A 13310-nucleotide genomic window follows, 5' to 3' on the forward strand; every position below is an offset into this window, starting at 1 on the left:
GTCAAAGACCTATATGTCTGTGTGTACATACACACACACACACACACACACACACACACACAGTATATGCAGTATCGACACTACATGGGCCATAAACACCGAGCAACCTTGGGACCAACTAGGATGAGCCCTGATCGCACACCAACCACAGCCTCTATGTTGAGCTCCTTCAGTAGGATAGTCACTACCTCAGTCAATCACTAATTCTACTCTTAGTGGAAACCATCTTCTTACATTTTGGACTGGCCTGCCCTCATCTTTCTGGGTAAAAGTTAATCTATTTCACACTATAAACTTCCAAGAGAACAGCCCCAGTAAAGGAAACTGTCTAACATACCATGTGGCCCCTCGAGTTTTGATATACTTTCTAGTCAGTAGAAAGTGGGTTCCAGACTAATAGAATTGGCCAAGACAAGAATTAAGATGTGATCTGACTGCATTTTTTTGAAGCTCTGCTAGGGTGACCCTACCCTAAGTCTTGCAATTTATCCACCAGCTCACCAAACACATCCACAGGAAGTCAGGGCACCTACACAAGGCTTATAAAATGTGCTCCATATTGGAAGAAAGTAATTGGATAGATTCTTAACTGTAACCCCTCTAGGAATATCCACAGAATTTCTCACAAGGTCAATTGCCTTCATCAGTAATCTACTGAATACTGAGATATGCAAGAAGCCATTACTATTAATGCATATTCATCCTCACTAATTTGCTGCAAAAGAATCAGACCTTTCATGAAAGAGCTTTTTAAAACTCTCCTACATGGAATGGTACTTGATCAGAAACACTGGATGTGAGGGCTGACTCTGCTGGTAGATTATAATTTCAAATTCCTTAACCTTCGATCCAATTTCCTCATCTGTAAAATGGATATAATCTCTTCAACCTACTGCACAGTCACTGTGAGGAAGATAGGTCCCAACGCAGGAGAAAGTACTGTGTAAATTATAAACATGCTATGAAGTGTAACTCTCAATTCAAATATAAGGTATCATTTACTATAAATTGTTTCCAAAATCTTAAGCACTTTCCCATCAACCCCTCTCCCAGATTACATGTTTGCAATTCTTTTGCAAAAATGACAGCTTCATCAAAGCTTTAGCAAACCCTATCTTTTCTCTTCCAAGGCAGTGCATCAATGAAGACCATTTCATGCAGATACTGAACCTAGGTCATCCAGCTCTATTTTTGTCGTTGTAAAACAATATTCTTACTTTGCCCACTCAGGGTGATTTGCTAGAGTTTCATTAATCAAACTGCTTGTGACTTCAATCATGTGCACACTCTCTTGATGTACCTGCATCACAAATGAGATAAAAAGAATCTCAATAAAAAATAAACCTAAGTAAACATTTATTCTTCTATATTTATTTTTCTAATTTTCTATCTATTTATTCTCCCAATAATTAGTGGAGCAATATTTTAGAGTTATACATCTTAGTTGCAGTTAATTTAGAAACATGCATTGAATAGCTGCTATATAATATTCTATCACACACACTATAGAAAATAAAATGTACATAATAGGTCCCTGCCTTCAAGAAGCTCAACAATTTACTTAAGCAAAAAATATGAAAACAGATACATACAAATACACGTATACACAATAATATATATAGTTCACGTGTGTAGTGTAAGTATATGTGTATAGACATATAATACGAATGTGTCTGTATGTACATATGTATATATATGCAGTATCAACACTACATGAGCTTAACCCTTTTACACTCGCTTGCTTTTTTCTCGATTCCTGCTACCGATGCTAACCGTGTCGAGTCACACTCGACATTCGAGTGCAAAAGATTAAATGCAAGATACACAAACAAATATAAGCAATTGAGTAAGGTTTCTGAGTAATAAAAACAAACTGAAGCTGCTCCAAATTTACCTTGGCCAATAATCAGCAAAATGAGGGATTAAAAAAGGAACCAGGCTCTATATGCTTTTACTTTGTTTGAATTAGCATGCTGAGCATATGGTTTATCCTAGCGAGTATTCCACATTTACTTGAAAAGAACAGGATTCTGCTACTGTCAGGTCATACTGACTGTTTTTCAAGGCTTGTTTATTCTTACTAATTTTCTATCTATTTATTCTCCCAATTGTTGCAAGAGGAGTATTAGTCAATTCCTACCTATAATCTTTGATTTGTCCATTTCTCCTTCTAATTCTGAATATTTTGCTTCATGTATTTTAGAGCTATCGTTAGAATATACACATTCATAATTGGTGTATCTTACTGCTGTACTAACTCTTTCATCATTATTTGTGTGTAATATTTCTTGTTTTAATTGTCTGATATTAATATAATCATACCAGATTTATTATGTTTATAGTTCTCATGGTATATCTTTTTTAAAATCCTTTTACTATCATATCTTTTAATGCTTTTAATTTAAAATGTATCTCTTATAGATACCATTTAGTTGGGACAATGATAATTCTTTGAGATGAAAGAGGAGTGTTAAGAACTGAATGTCTGCATTCCCCCAAATTCATTTGCTGAAATCCTAACCTCCACTGTGATGGTTAAGAGGTGGGGCCACTGGTAAGTAATTAGGTCATGAGGGTGGACCCTTCATGAATGGGGTTAGTTCCCTTATACAGTACAGGAGACAGATAACAGTTCTCTCTGCCATATAAAGATACAAAGAAAAGAACAGCCATCTGTAAACCAGGAAGAGGGCCTTCACCAAGAACTCAACCACGCTGGCACCTGATCTGGGGCTTTCGCCTCTACAACCATGAGAAATCCTTGTTGTTCGAGCCACCTAGTCTATGGCATTCTCTTATAGCAATCTGAGCAAAGAAGGGAGAGGAAATGTAAGCTGGAAGAACCTGGAGAGTGAGAAATAAAGACCCTATGGTATATCAGCAGACAGACCAATAAGGCAAGAAGGAAAGAGTTAGTCAAAAAATTCTGATCTAGTGAACAGGGTACTAACTAGATTAGGAGTCATAAAACTAGATTATAGTTTTCCTATTGACAGAAGAAGCCACTTGTCCCTCTGTATCTCAATTTTTGTATCTGTATTTACATCTGAGGATTTTGATGATAATAAAATAATGGTGCATGTAAAAATATACTAGGTAAATTCATGGCAAAACTAGTAATACAAAAATTATGTTATAGCAGTTATACATATTTATAAGCAAAACGACATTTTCCATACTGTCTGTCAGCTTCTTATCCATACTACACTTCTAACAATTAAGAGTTTACTAGTGGTAATAGTAATTATTGTACTCTACCTTTGCAGTCAGGAGTAGGGCTAAAAGAAGGGTTCCTATTACTAACAAAAATATGATGAAAATGCTAATTATTTTGTCTAACATCTTCTCCAACCAGATGATTATCTGCACAGAAATAAAAGAGAGGATTACTTAGCTGTAAAATACAACTTAATAAAAACACATATGCATTCAAATATAATGAAGACAAAACAGGATATTCAACAATGCAAAGCAAACTATGGAATAATGACTAAAGCAGTGACAACTGTAAGCAACTTTATAAAATTAGGTATTAATTACTGCTGTTATTTAAAGAGCTTTTTATTGTCACATCTAAGAAAAAGCAGTCAATGTGAACATAAACATTATGACTGAACTGTTATATTATGGTAATTTACATTTCAAATTATAATTTACTAGAGGCCTGGTGCACGAATTCGTGCACAGTTGGGTTCCGGCCAGCCCACCCTGATCGGGGCCGATTGGGCTGGGCATGCTGGGGGAAGGAGCCGTGGGCGGTTGGCCGGCCCGCCCCACCTCCTGATCAAACTCCCGGTTGAACTCCTGATTAAAGGGACAATTTGCATATGAGCCTTTTATTATGTAGGATAATCTGGTAAATATTTCTAAAGAAAATAATGAGAATTAGCTAACCTCAAATCTTTTGAAATTTTACTGTCAATTAGCAAATATAGATGACTTTAGAAAAAGTGTGACTTTTATAAAAATAGGTCCTAAATTATATATAGATAAAATAGGAGCAAATTAAAATAGTAATTACTTTCAATGTATGTTTTCCTTTTGATGTCATTAGGGTTACAAAACCAGTAATAAAAATCCAATATTACGGTAATGATAAATACCAATATCAGAATAATAGTTACTCTGGGTGGGGAAAGGGTCAGGGAGGGATACAAAATGGGCTTCAATTATATAAGTAATGTTTTATGACATTGGAGGGTAGGCATATGAGTATTCTTTACATCTTTTACTATTTAAAATACTTACAAAAATCTGGTATTCTACTGGAAATTTCTATTCTTTTCTTAAAACATAAGCTTTGTGACAAGTTATAACTGACTGCAAATAGAAAATAACCATTAATGTATGGTTATTCCTAAATCAATAATTAAAATTATGCTCTACTTCAATGCTATTTGATATTCTGAGTTTAACTTCTCTCATTTTCCACAATCACAAATAATCCTACATATAAAAATTTTTATTTTCAGAATATATCATTCTGATAAATGTGTAGAATTCTTGCCATGCAAAGCTAGTATTTAACATTTCAAAAATACAATCAATTAGACTGGTGACTGCTGAAACACTACATTGCAACCCTCAACTCTAACATGAACTACAATGGTGCTGATTAAGTTATTCTTCACTTAAATCTGAAATATGCTCTCCAAACAGTGAGTTAAACATCCAAAAGCAAAGAATTATTATTAAAAACAACAACACAAAATAACATGACTTCTAAAAAATTAATTTCCACTCAAGGCTCACAAGCTTGCATTCCCTTTATCTTTCATGAAGGATCCTGTCACTAAGAAATCAATGCTACAGTAAACTCAAAGATAAAAAGTTCATCTTCTATCTCAACTATTACAGCTTCAAACAGAAGAGTTAATTTTCAGTGCATGCCACCAAAGCATGGAAGACAATGCAGAGATTAAAAAAAAATAATAACAGGTTTCTAAGATATGGAAGGTCAATGTCATATTTTGAATGTAAGTTCTAAAATCAATGAAACTGAAGTTTCACAATCAGAAACCAACTCTACACATAGTTCTTGAGACAACTTCCTGAATAAGGGCTAGTGTTGTATTACTCCTCTTTGTTCCCCAAAACCTAACAGTGCTCAGTTAATATATACCTACATAGGCAAGCATAAATAAAATAATTTCAGAAATAAGACCAGATTTGTGTTCACAAATTATAGTTTCTAAAAATAACTCGAGCCTCCATTTTTTTTTTAGAAAAGTCATATCCTAAAATGTATTTTTAAACATAAATGATGTTCTATTTACAAAGTATAAATATCTAAATTTAGCCCTAGTTGGTTTGGCTCAGTGGATAGAGCATCAGCCTGTGGAGGGAGGGTCCTGGGCTCGATTCTGGTCAAGGGCACATGCCTGGGTTTCGGGCTCGATCGCCAGTAAGGGGTGTGCAGGAGGCAGCCCATCAATGATTCTCTCTCATCACTGATGTTTCTATCTCTCTCTCCCTTTCCCTTCCTCTCTGAATTCAATAAAAATATATTAAAATAAGTAAATAAATAAATTTATGTCTGGGTATTTTTAACATATAAAATATGGCATATTCACAAATACATTATGTACATCAACATTACAAAATTAAATGTTGTATTTTTCAACCAGGGTAGAATTTTCTTATCACAAGCTGTATAACTAAGGGTTGGAAGAAATCCATACTAAGAGTTACCTAAATAAAAATTTATATTCAAGGGATAACAGTAAGGGTTATCTGTTTCATTCAAAATTTAAAATAAAATCATTTATGAAGCTCAATTCATAAGCTAAAAAAAGTTGGAGGAGCTTCTATTCACATTATGGGTGGTTAAGATTAGATTTAAAAACCAAACAAAACACACAATGAAAAGAGAGAGCAAAAGAGAGAGAGAAGTCCTGGCCAGGTGGCTCAGTCGGTTGGAGTGTTGCCCGAAACACCAAAAGATTTTGGGTTTGATTCCGGTCCGGGCGCATATGAGAGGCAACCAATTAATGTTTCTCTCATTTCTCTCTCTCTCTCTCTCTCAACCAATTGATGTTTCTCTCATATTTCTCTCTCTCTCTCTCTCTCTCTCTCTCTCTTTTCTCTCTTTCTCTCTCTCTCTCTCTCTCTCTCTCTCTCTCTCTCACACACACACACACACACACACACACACTTCTCTCTCTAAAATCAATCAAAGAAACATATCCTCAGGAGAGGATTAAAAAAATAAAAAAGAATAACGAGAGAAAGAAAGGTCAAGAAAAAGAAGAAACAAATGTGGAGAGGGAATTGGTATATAGAACAGAAGCCCAAAAGAGGAGAAAAAAACAAACAAAACCGACACAAAACTTACATGGAGGAAAAGAATTCCCTGAAAGAGTGAATGGAACAAGACTCACAAGGAAACAGAAACTCAGACGCAGAAAGAGAAACACAGAGGAAGCCAGGAGAAGGGGACGGTGGAGGAGAAGCCTGACGGAATGCCAGAGGTGCCGTCCCATGAGGCTGACCTGCCCGTGCTCTACTTTGGGCAAAGGACACCACACCACCTGTCACCACTGCCTTGCTCGCGGAAATCGCAGTCCCTAGAACCTTCCCCAGTCTTCTAGGCTTTGCGAAATCATTTTAGTTGTTAAACTTTATTTCCTAAAAGGGGAAGAGGAAAAAAATTTTAAGTGACATTCTGGGTGTTTCAAGTGTAAAAATTTAGAGATGTTGGTGAATTTATAGTTATATCAAAAGACATAAATTTCTAAACTCACTGGCCTTATTTATCAAGCTATTAAAAAGTGTGCCATGAATGTAGGTTTTTATGATGCCTTTTTTTTTAAAACTAAATTAAGCCTTGAGAAATTGGTTGCAATTTTAGTTAACCATAATATTTGTTCTCTTTCACCCTCACTTCTCATTTTTCTAATTCACTCCACTTGAGCTTGGAATGAATGCTAAATACCCAATGCTGCAATTTCTGACCTTGGATGTAATGTAATAAAATGATCTTCAACTTATTTGAGCGTTTTCCTGGAGCACACACTCTCAGAACTGCAAGCAGTTGCTCCAGCTCCACACCAATGCTTCATCTATGCTGCTTGGCATCAGCAAGGAAAAGACAAAAGCTACTTAATCTCTTAGGAATCATTTAAAACTCACTCATTAGCTGTAATTTGGCTCATGAATTAGGTAATCTAACTCATTTAGCTTTAAATCAAACAAACCTAATGACTTTGGGTCTCCTTTCATCTTTTGAGGAAATTTTCTTTTCAATATATAGGGTGTCCCCAAAAAATGTATACACACACACTTTGAATAATTATAAAGGCAATGTTTAGTAAAATACATTTCATTTTCAAAGTTGAGCTATCAGATGTTAAAGTATATACGCATTTTGGGGAGACACCCTGTACATATACAAATTAGGAAAATACATTTAAACCACCTGCTTTCATCAAAATAAGAAAATGTGACATATGTTTGCAGCACTATCATCTGCCAAGGATTACACTCATTTACTTACACTAGTTTTGTAGGAGACAGAGGTATATGCATCCATACGTGTGTGTGTTTATCTGTGTGGATGTATGTGCAGTGGTGGTGGGTATGTGCAGTGGTGGTGGGTATCTATTTATCCTTCACACTGTTTACTTTCAATCCAAAGTTTAGGCACTGTCAATAGTCTCCCCTTTCCCGTTTCAACAAATTGAAACCCTAATCTCTACACATAGAAGTGTCATTCGGATGTATTTCCAAGTACCACATCTTTCTTAAAGACTGTAACAATATTTCCACTGAAAACTTTTAGTCTTATTGTGTTTAAACACAATACATGTACATGATGTCACCTTTTGTTATCTGTCCTAAGTATTGAATGAAATTAAATCTAGAACTACTTATGCAGACTTTGTTAGAGGTATACCACTCCTAATATATCTGGAGTTACTAAAGTTATTGAAGTTTTTTAAAATGTACCTTTAGAATTCCAAGCCAATCATGAAAACCATTTACCACAGACACAAACTGTATCTTGGGGAACATGAAATTAGACTTCACAGAACATGACTACCATCTTTTTTAAGTTAAATATAAAATTTTGGAATACTAGTCAATACATAAAATTACCAATCTAGGGAATTACACAAATACTTCACAGATTTATCTTCTGAAATCTTCCTGTCACTTACTGAAAAATTAGCAACAAAGAATTCGCTTTCCTTTTTAGTAACTTATTGCCTATGTGTCCTCACACATCAATGGAGACTATAGTATCAGGCTAAGCCACATTATAGAGCTAAAAAAGGAATGGAAATCATAGCGGACAAAAGGACTACACAACTGAACTTCTTACATACACTTGAGCAAGGAGACACTACCAATATCCTGAATAAAATAGCTTTGGGTTTTTAGCAAATTGTACTGGGACAGCCTCAATGCTTCATGACCTTCCATAGCTTATCATTAGAACTTTAGTAACAAAAACTTAGTTTGACATACGGACAGAAGGAGTGAGAACAGAGATACAGAGAGAAGTTACAGAACTGAACAGCAAAAACCAACATCCGTGTGTTCATTTACCTTCTTATTTAGCCAGTGCCAGAGCTTGGGGATGGGGATTAAGGTGAGAAAGAGAAGATAACAACAGTGGAATATCATTAGAGAATGCAATAACAGTATGAAAAGAAAAGAAAGTCACTGAGAGCATGAGGAGGAAATTATCCCAAACAAAAGAAAAACTAGAAAGAAAAAAAAAAAAACTGCACTGCATTGCAAATATATAAATCGAGTGAATGTAGTATTCCTTTAAGATATACAGTGATTATAGTGATGATGATAACCACAAGCTTTGCTGGCAATTCAACAATTAAAAATACATAAAATAACCTGAAAGCTTGTAGCCTTAAATACCACACTAAATTCCAAAGATGAGAGTAATAATTAAGATCCTTTCGCATATCATGCCCCAAAAGGATTTTTCGTCACTGTATAAACCAGTTTATGTTCCCATAGTACATTTTCATTGAACTCTGTAGTTGCAGCTTTATAGTATTAGTTATTTCACATTTTTTAACAAGTAAAAACATTCTAGTGCGCATTTGGAATAGAGGACACCTGGCTAAAAGCAGGCCATACTAAGATTCTGTTACTATATGATATATTTCCTTTCACCCCAATTTTTTAGGCACACATTTTTCTACATAAAAGCAAAAATATTACCTTGCTTTTTTTCCCCCTCACATAAATGTTACTTCATTCAAACCCCACAATATTTAGCACTATAATAACTAATGCTAGTTAGTGGACACATAACCTAAATATCGGTAAACACAGAATTTAGAGCATTATTAGTGCTATAAGAAGTATAAAGGCTAATAAAAAGTGTAATTTCATCAGTGACTGTAAATGCTCTTTGCAGCGTTTTCCCTAAAGTATACCCAAAGCACGTTTAGGTATTATTCAAACAATCCTCTGTAGGTGAATCATTTCAGAAACACTGGCCCAATCAATTAAAATTTAATAGAAACACGAAAAATAGAGTTACTCCCCAAAGCAACAGCGCATACATATTATTATACTAGATAGAACATAAATTTGGCATCAATTATAATTAAACAAATATTCAATTTGCAACAGCCATTTATTCTGATTGTTGTACAGCAGAAAAAGCCAGTTTTATTCATTTTACTGTCTCTGTTCCCTAAGAACAATAGATTGGCAAACAAGTTAGAATAAAAATGACTAATTTTTACAAGGCTACCCCATAACAAATACTTTTAGATTCCTGGAACTTCAACTGACACAACTGTTCAGTTTTCCTAAACGAAGGGTCCAAATACAAGTACATGAGAACGCTGAAAATAGGGTTTAATCTCTATCCTGACGGTGGAAAGACAAAGCATTAACTGAAAATAAGATACCCTCTTTAAACAGTTTGACGTGCTGAATCTGTTCTCGTAAGATAAAGCTTCACCCTAACACAAGAGGGATGTGATAAATATGCTGAAATGTATGCAAAGTCTTAGATTCGTTCTTACTTAAAAAGTTGAAAAAAAATTAGTAACAACACAAAGAGGCAAATTTCAAAAAAAAAATAAATAAATACCCAATAAGCATGGAAAAGGATGGTCAGCCTCATTTTTATTTTTTAAAATTTCAAATTAAAACAACAGTGAGATACTGCTTTTTATGAAACTAAAAAGGCCTTTTTGTTGCACTATAATATTCCTTGGCAAGGGCTCAAGGAAATACGTATTCTCACATGGTGAACTGGTGGGAATTAAAACTGGCAAACATTCTGGAAGGCAGCCAGGCAATATGCAAGAAAATGTATCCCCTGCTTCTCCTTTGACCCAGGATATTTCAATAAGCATTAAAAGATTTACTTCCTCCCCCTTCATGCACTCCAGATATTATTCTCACCAATATCTACTCCGGTTTCACCTAACAGCATTTCTCAACCTAAGTCATGAATACACCTGTTAAAGGAAATAGTTACTAGCTTCTGTGGTAAGAGTCCAGCTCGCACAGCGCAGCACACAAAAAGACCTTCTCGATCCAGTCCCACCTGACCCTCCAGGCTTCCTCCCACTAAGCACCGTTCACAAAGCCCAGCCATGACCAGTTTCTTGGCATTCCCTAAGAATCCATGCTGTGGAAGTCTCTGTGCTTTTGCACTGTCCTTGCCACATCGACTCCTACTTGTGCTTCAGAATTTGCCCTGGCATCACCTCCTCTACAAAACCGTCCCTCTCCCACTACCTCACCAACACTGAGTCGCTTTTTTGCTGAGTACTATCACTATTTCTTGTACATACTAGTACTTTTCCTCCACAAATCAGAACTACTAACACTTACATAGAGGTTACTGTGTGCCAGGCTCTGATCTAGGAACTGCACAGGTATTAACTCATTTAGTACTCACAAACCACTCTATGAGGTACAGGCTCATACACTCAGTGTATTGATAAGGAAACAAAGGCACAGAAAGGTTAAGAAACTCATCCAAGATCACACAGCCAATAAGTAGCTGAACTGGGATCTGAAACCAGAATTTGTACTCAGAGTCCATGCTCTCAACCACTAAACCTGAATCTAACCACTGTCTCTAAATTTTAATGGAATGCTGTCTCTCCCTACCCAGAAATTTCCCATCTAGTTTTCTGTTGATTTATCTGTTTTACCCCCCAAGGACTTAGCACAATATCTGACACATGGGAATTATTCCAAAAATATTCACTAAACTGAGCCACTACCTGGCTATAATTTTTAGGCAAGTCACTTAACCCTCTGGATTTCAATTTGGTCCTTGATATCCTATCCTTATATAAACCATAATTCTAAACTTTAAATTCTACCACAGAATGAGATTTTAATTCCAGTATAAACACCAAATACCATAAAATGGAATATTTCAGACAATGAAATAGATAAATTCCACTGAAACAGCCCAAGTTCTCAAAATACATTACCTTGCTATCAACTTTTAACAAGAATTTCCCAAGTCCGACAATTGGCCATGGCGCTAGCGCTTCCTGCCGGTCCTTCAGGAAGCGCTCCATGACCCGCCACCACACGGAGCAGCGCTTCTCCAGGAAGTCCACAACTCCAAAGTGAATGACGAGCTTTTTGAGTATCCAGACTATGAAGAGGTAAGAAATACATGTATGAACAAAATGCAGACTACAAGGTTATAACAAGAAAAGGTCCCTTAGCTTCATGTGACCTTTTTAAAACAGTAAAGCTAGCATTTAAGTCAAGATCAATTTAAAAAAGGAGAGGAGGGGAAAAAGTTCAAGGTATTCCAAATTGATGGTATTGGGACAAGCAACCTTTCACACAATCCCCACTTGCTCCCACACATACCACCTTCTTTGTGGAGTCTGAATCCCTGAGGAGTGAGGGATTATTTTACAGCCTATTTTGATCATGAAGATTTAAGCGACTACAACCTAGGCCCCTCATACCATACCCCTTCTTGGGTAAAGAATACTAACCTCTGACATGTTCTAATCTCCTTGGCTATTATAGTTGCTGTTGCCAAATTTTGTTCTTTTCCTTTGATTTTTTTGTTTAGTGACCAGAAAAGTAAAGGTATTCCACCCACATCATGATTTTATACCACTTCAGGTAACATTTTCATTTATGTTCCTATTTCTTTAAGTGATGTTGTGCTATACATCTGAATCTTTTACCAGGATTCAGAAGAGAAACAGGCTGGGTACAAGCAGGGCTGTTACAAATGGCCCAAGGCTGAGCACTGCACACCTTCAGCGGGGACCATTCCCAGACCACAATATGAATGTGCCCTCTGCAATTAGTCAATGCAGCGGCCCTTCAAACAGGGGTTAAGCTTCCTGTAAAGGCCAACTAAGAAAGTGGTGGGACTAGAAGGCTTTATCTTTGCTTGACAAAAAATTAAATTCTATGTACACATATAGCACATATATTATATCAAAACTAGAGGCCCGGTGCATGAAAATTCATGCACTAGAGGGGGGGGGATCCCCTCAGCCTGGCCTGACCCTTCTCACAGTCCAGGAGCCCTCAGGGGCAGGAGGCGACCCGGTGATCAGGGGAAGGCGATGCCCCATCAATCACACCTCTGCTGCTGCCACTGTCGGCAGCGCAAGCCTCGGCTGGCCCTGGTTACCTGAGCCTCGGGCAGCCCTGGGCGGCTGAGAAGCCACCATCTGAGGCTTGCCTGAGCCTCGGGCCAGCCCTGGGCAGCTGGGCAGCCGACATCCGAGGCTTGCCTGTGCTGCAGGCCGGCCCTGGGTGGCTGGGGGGGATGAGGGTGGGTCCAGATGCACCGCGTGCCTGCCACCTCCCCCCACCAGGCGGGGCTGAAAGGACTGGGGGACTCCAGCGGGGCTGAGGGGACTGGGCGCCGCCATCTTGTGGCTATGGGCGCCACCATCTTTGTGATGGTGTGACGGCCAATTTGCATATTCCTTCTTTATTAGATAGGATGGAATCATATGGCTTTTCATAAATCATTAAGCTAGGTCCTTGTACCTGAATACCATGGTAATTTAAGGCCCACCTCTATTGTGTTGTTCTCTCTAAAGGTATCTTTTAATCATAGTATTCAGGTACAAAGACCTAGCTTAATGATTTATGAAAAGCCATATGACTCCATTTTGATAAAAACATATGACATCTGTACAAAGAACTTAATTTTCTGTCAAATAAAAACAAATCATGATTTTGCATACATTATAGTTCTCACAACCCACATTTCCATTGAATTAAAAATGCAATGTAAAATGCACTTCACTAAGAGCAACTCTCAAAATTCAATCATAAACCCCTAAACCCAGATTGCTAACGCTCTCCTC

General features: G+C 36.9%; 1 protein-coding gene across 1 annotated transcript in view; it reads right to left on the reverse strand.

Moving 5' to 3' along the window:
• TMEM245 (transmembrane protein 245) overlaps nt 1-13310 on the reverse strand; it is a 66520-nt gene that overhangs the window by 34554 nt on the left and 18656 nt on the right. Inside the window, exons 6-8 of the mRNA XM_054726992.1 lie at nt 11442-11611; nt 3259-3363; nt 1218-1300 (exon numbers count right to left, since the gene is read on the reverse strand). Coding sequence (XP_054582967.1) covers nt 1218-1300; nt 3259-3363; nt 11442-11611 — 358 coding nt within the window. The remainder of the gene's footprint in view (nt 1-1217; nt 1301-3258; nt 3364-11441; nt 11612-13310) is intronic.

Source organism: Eptesicus fuscus, chromosome 15 (genome assembly GCF_027574615.1).
Source record: "Eptesicus fuscus isolate TK198812 chromosome 15, DD_ASM_mEF_20220401, whole genome shotgun sequence".
Taxonomy (NCBI): domain Eukaryota; kingdom Metazoa; phylum Chordata; class Mammalia; order Chiroptera; family Vespertilionidae; genus Eptesicus; species Eptesicus fuscus.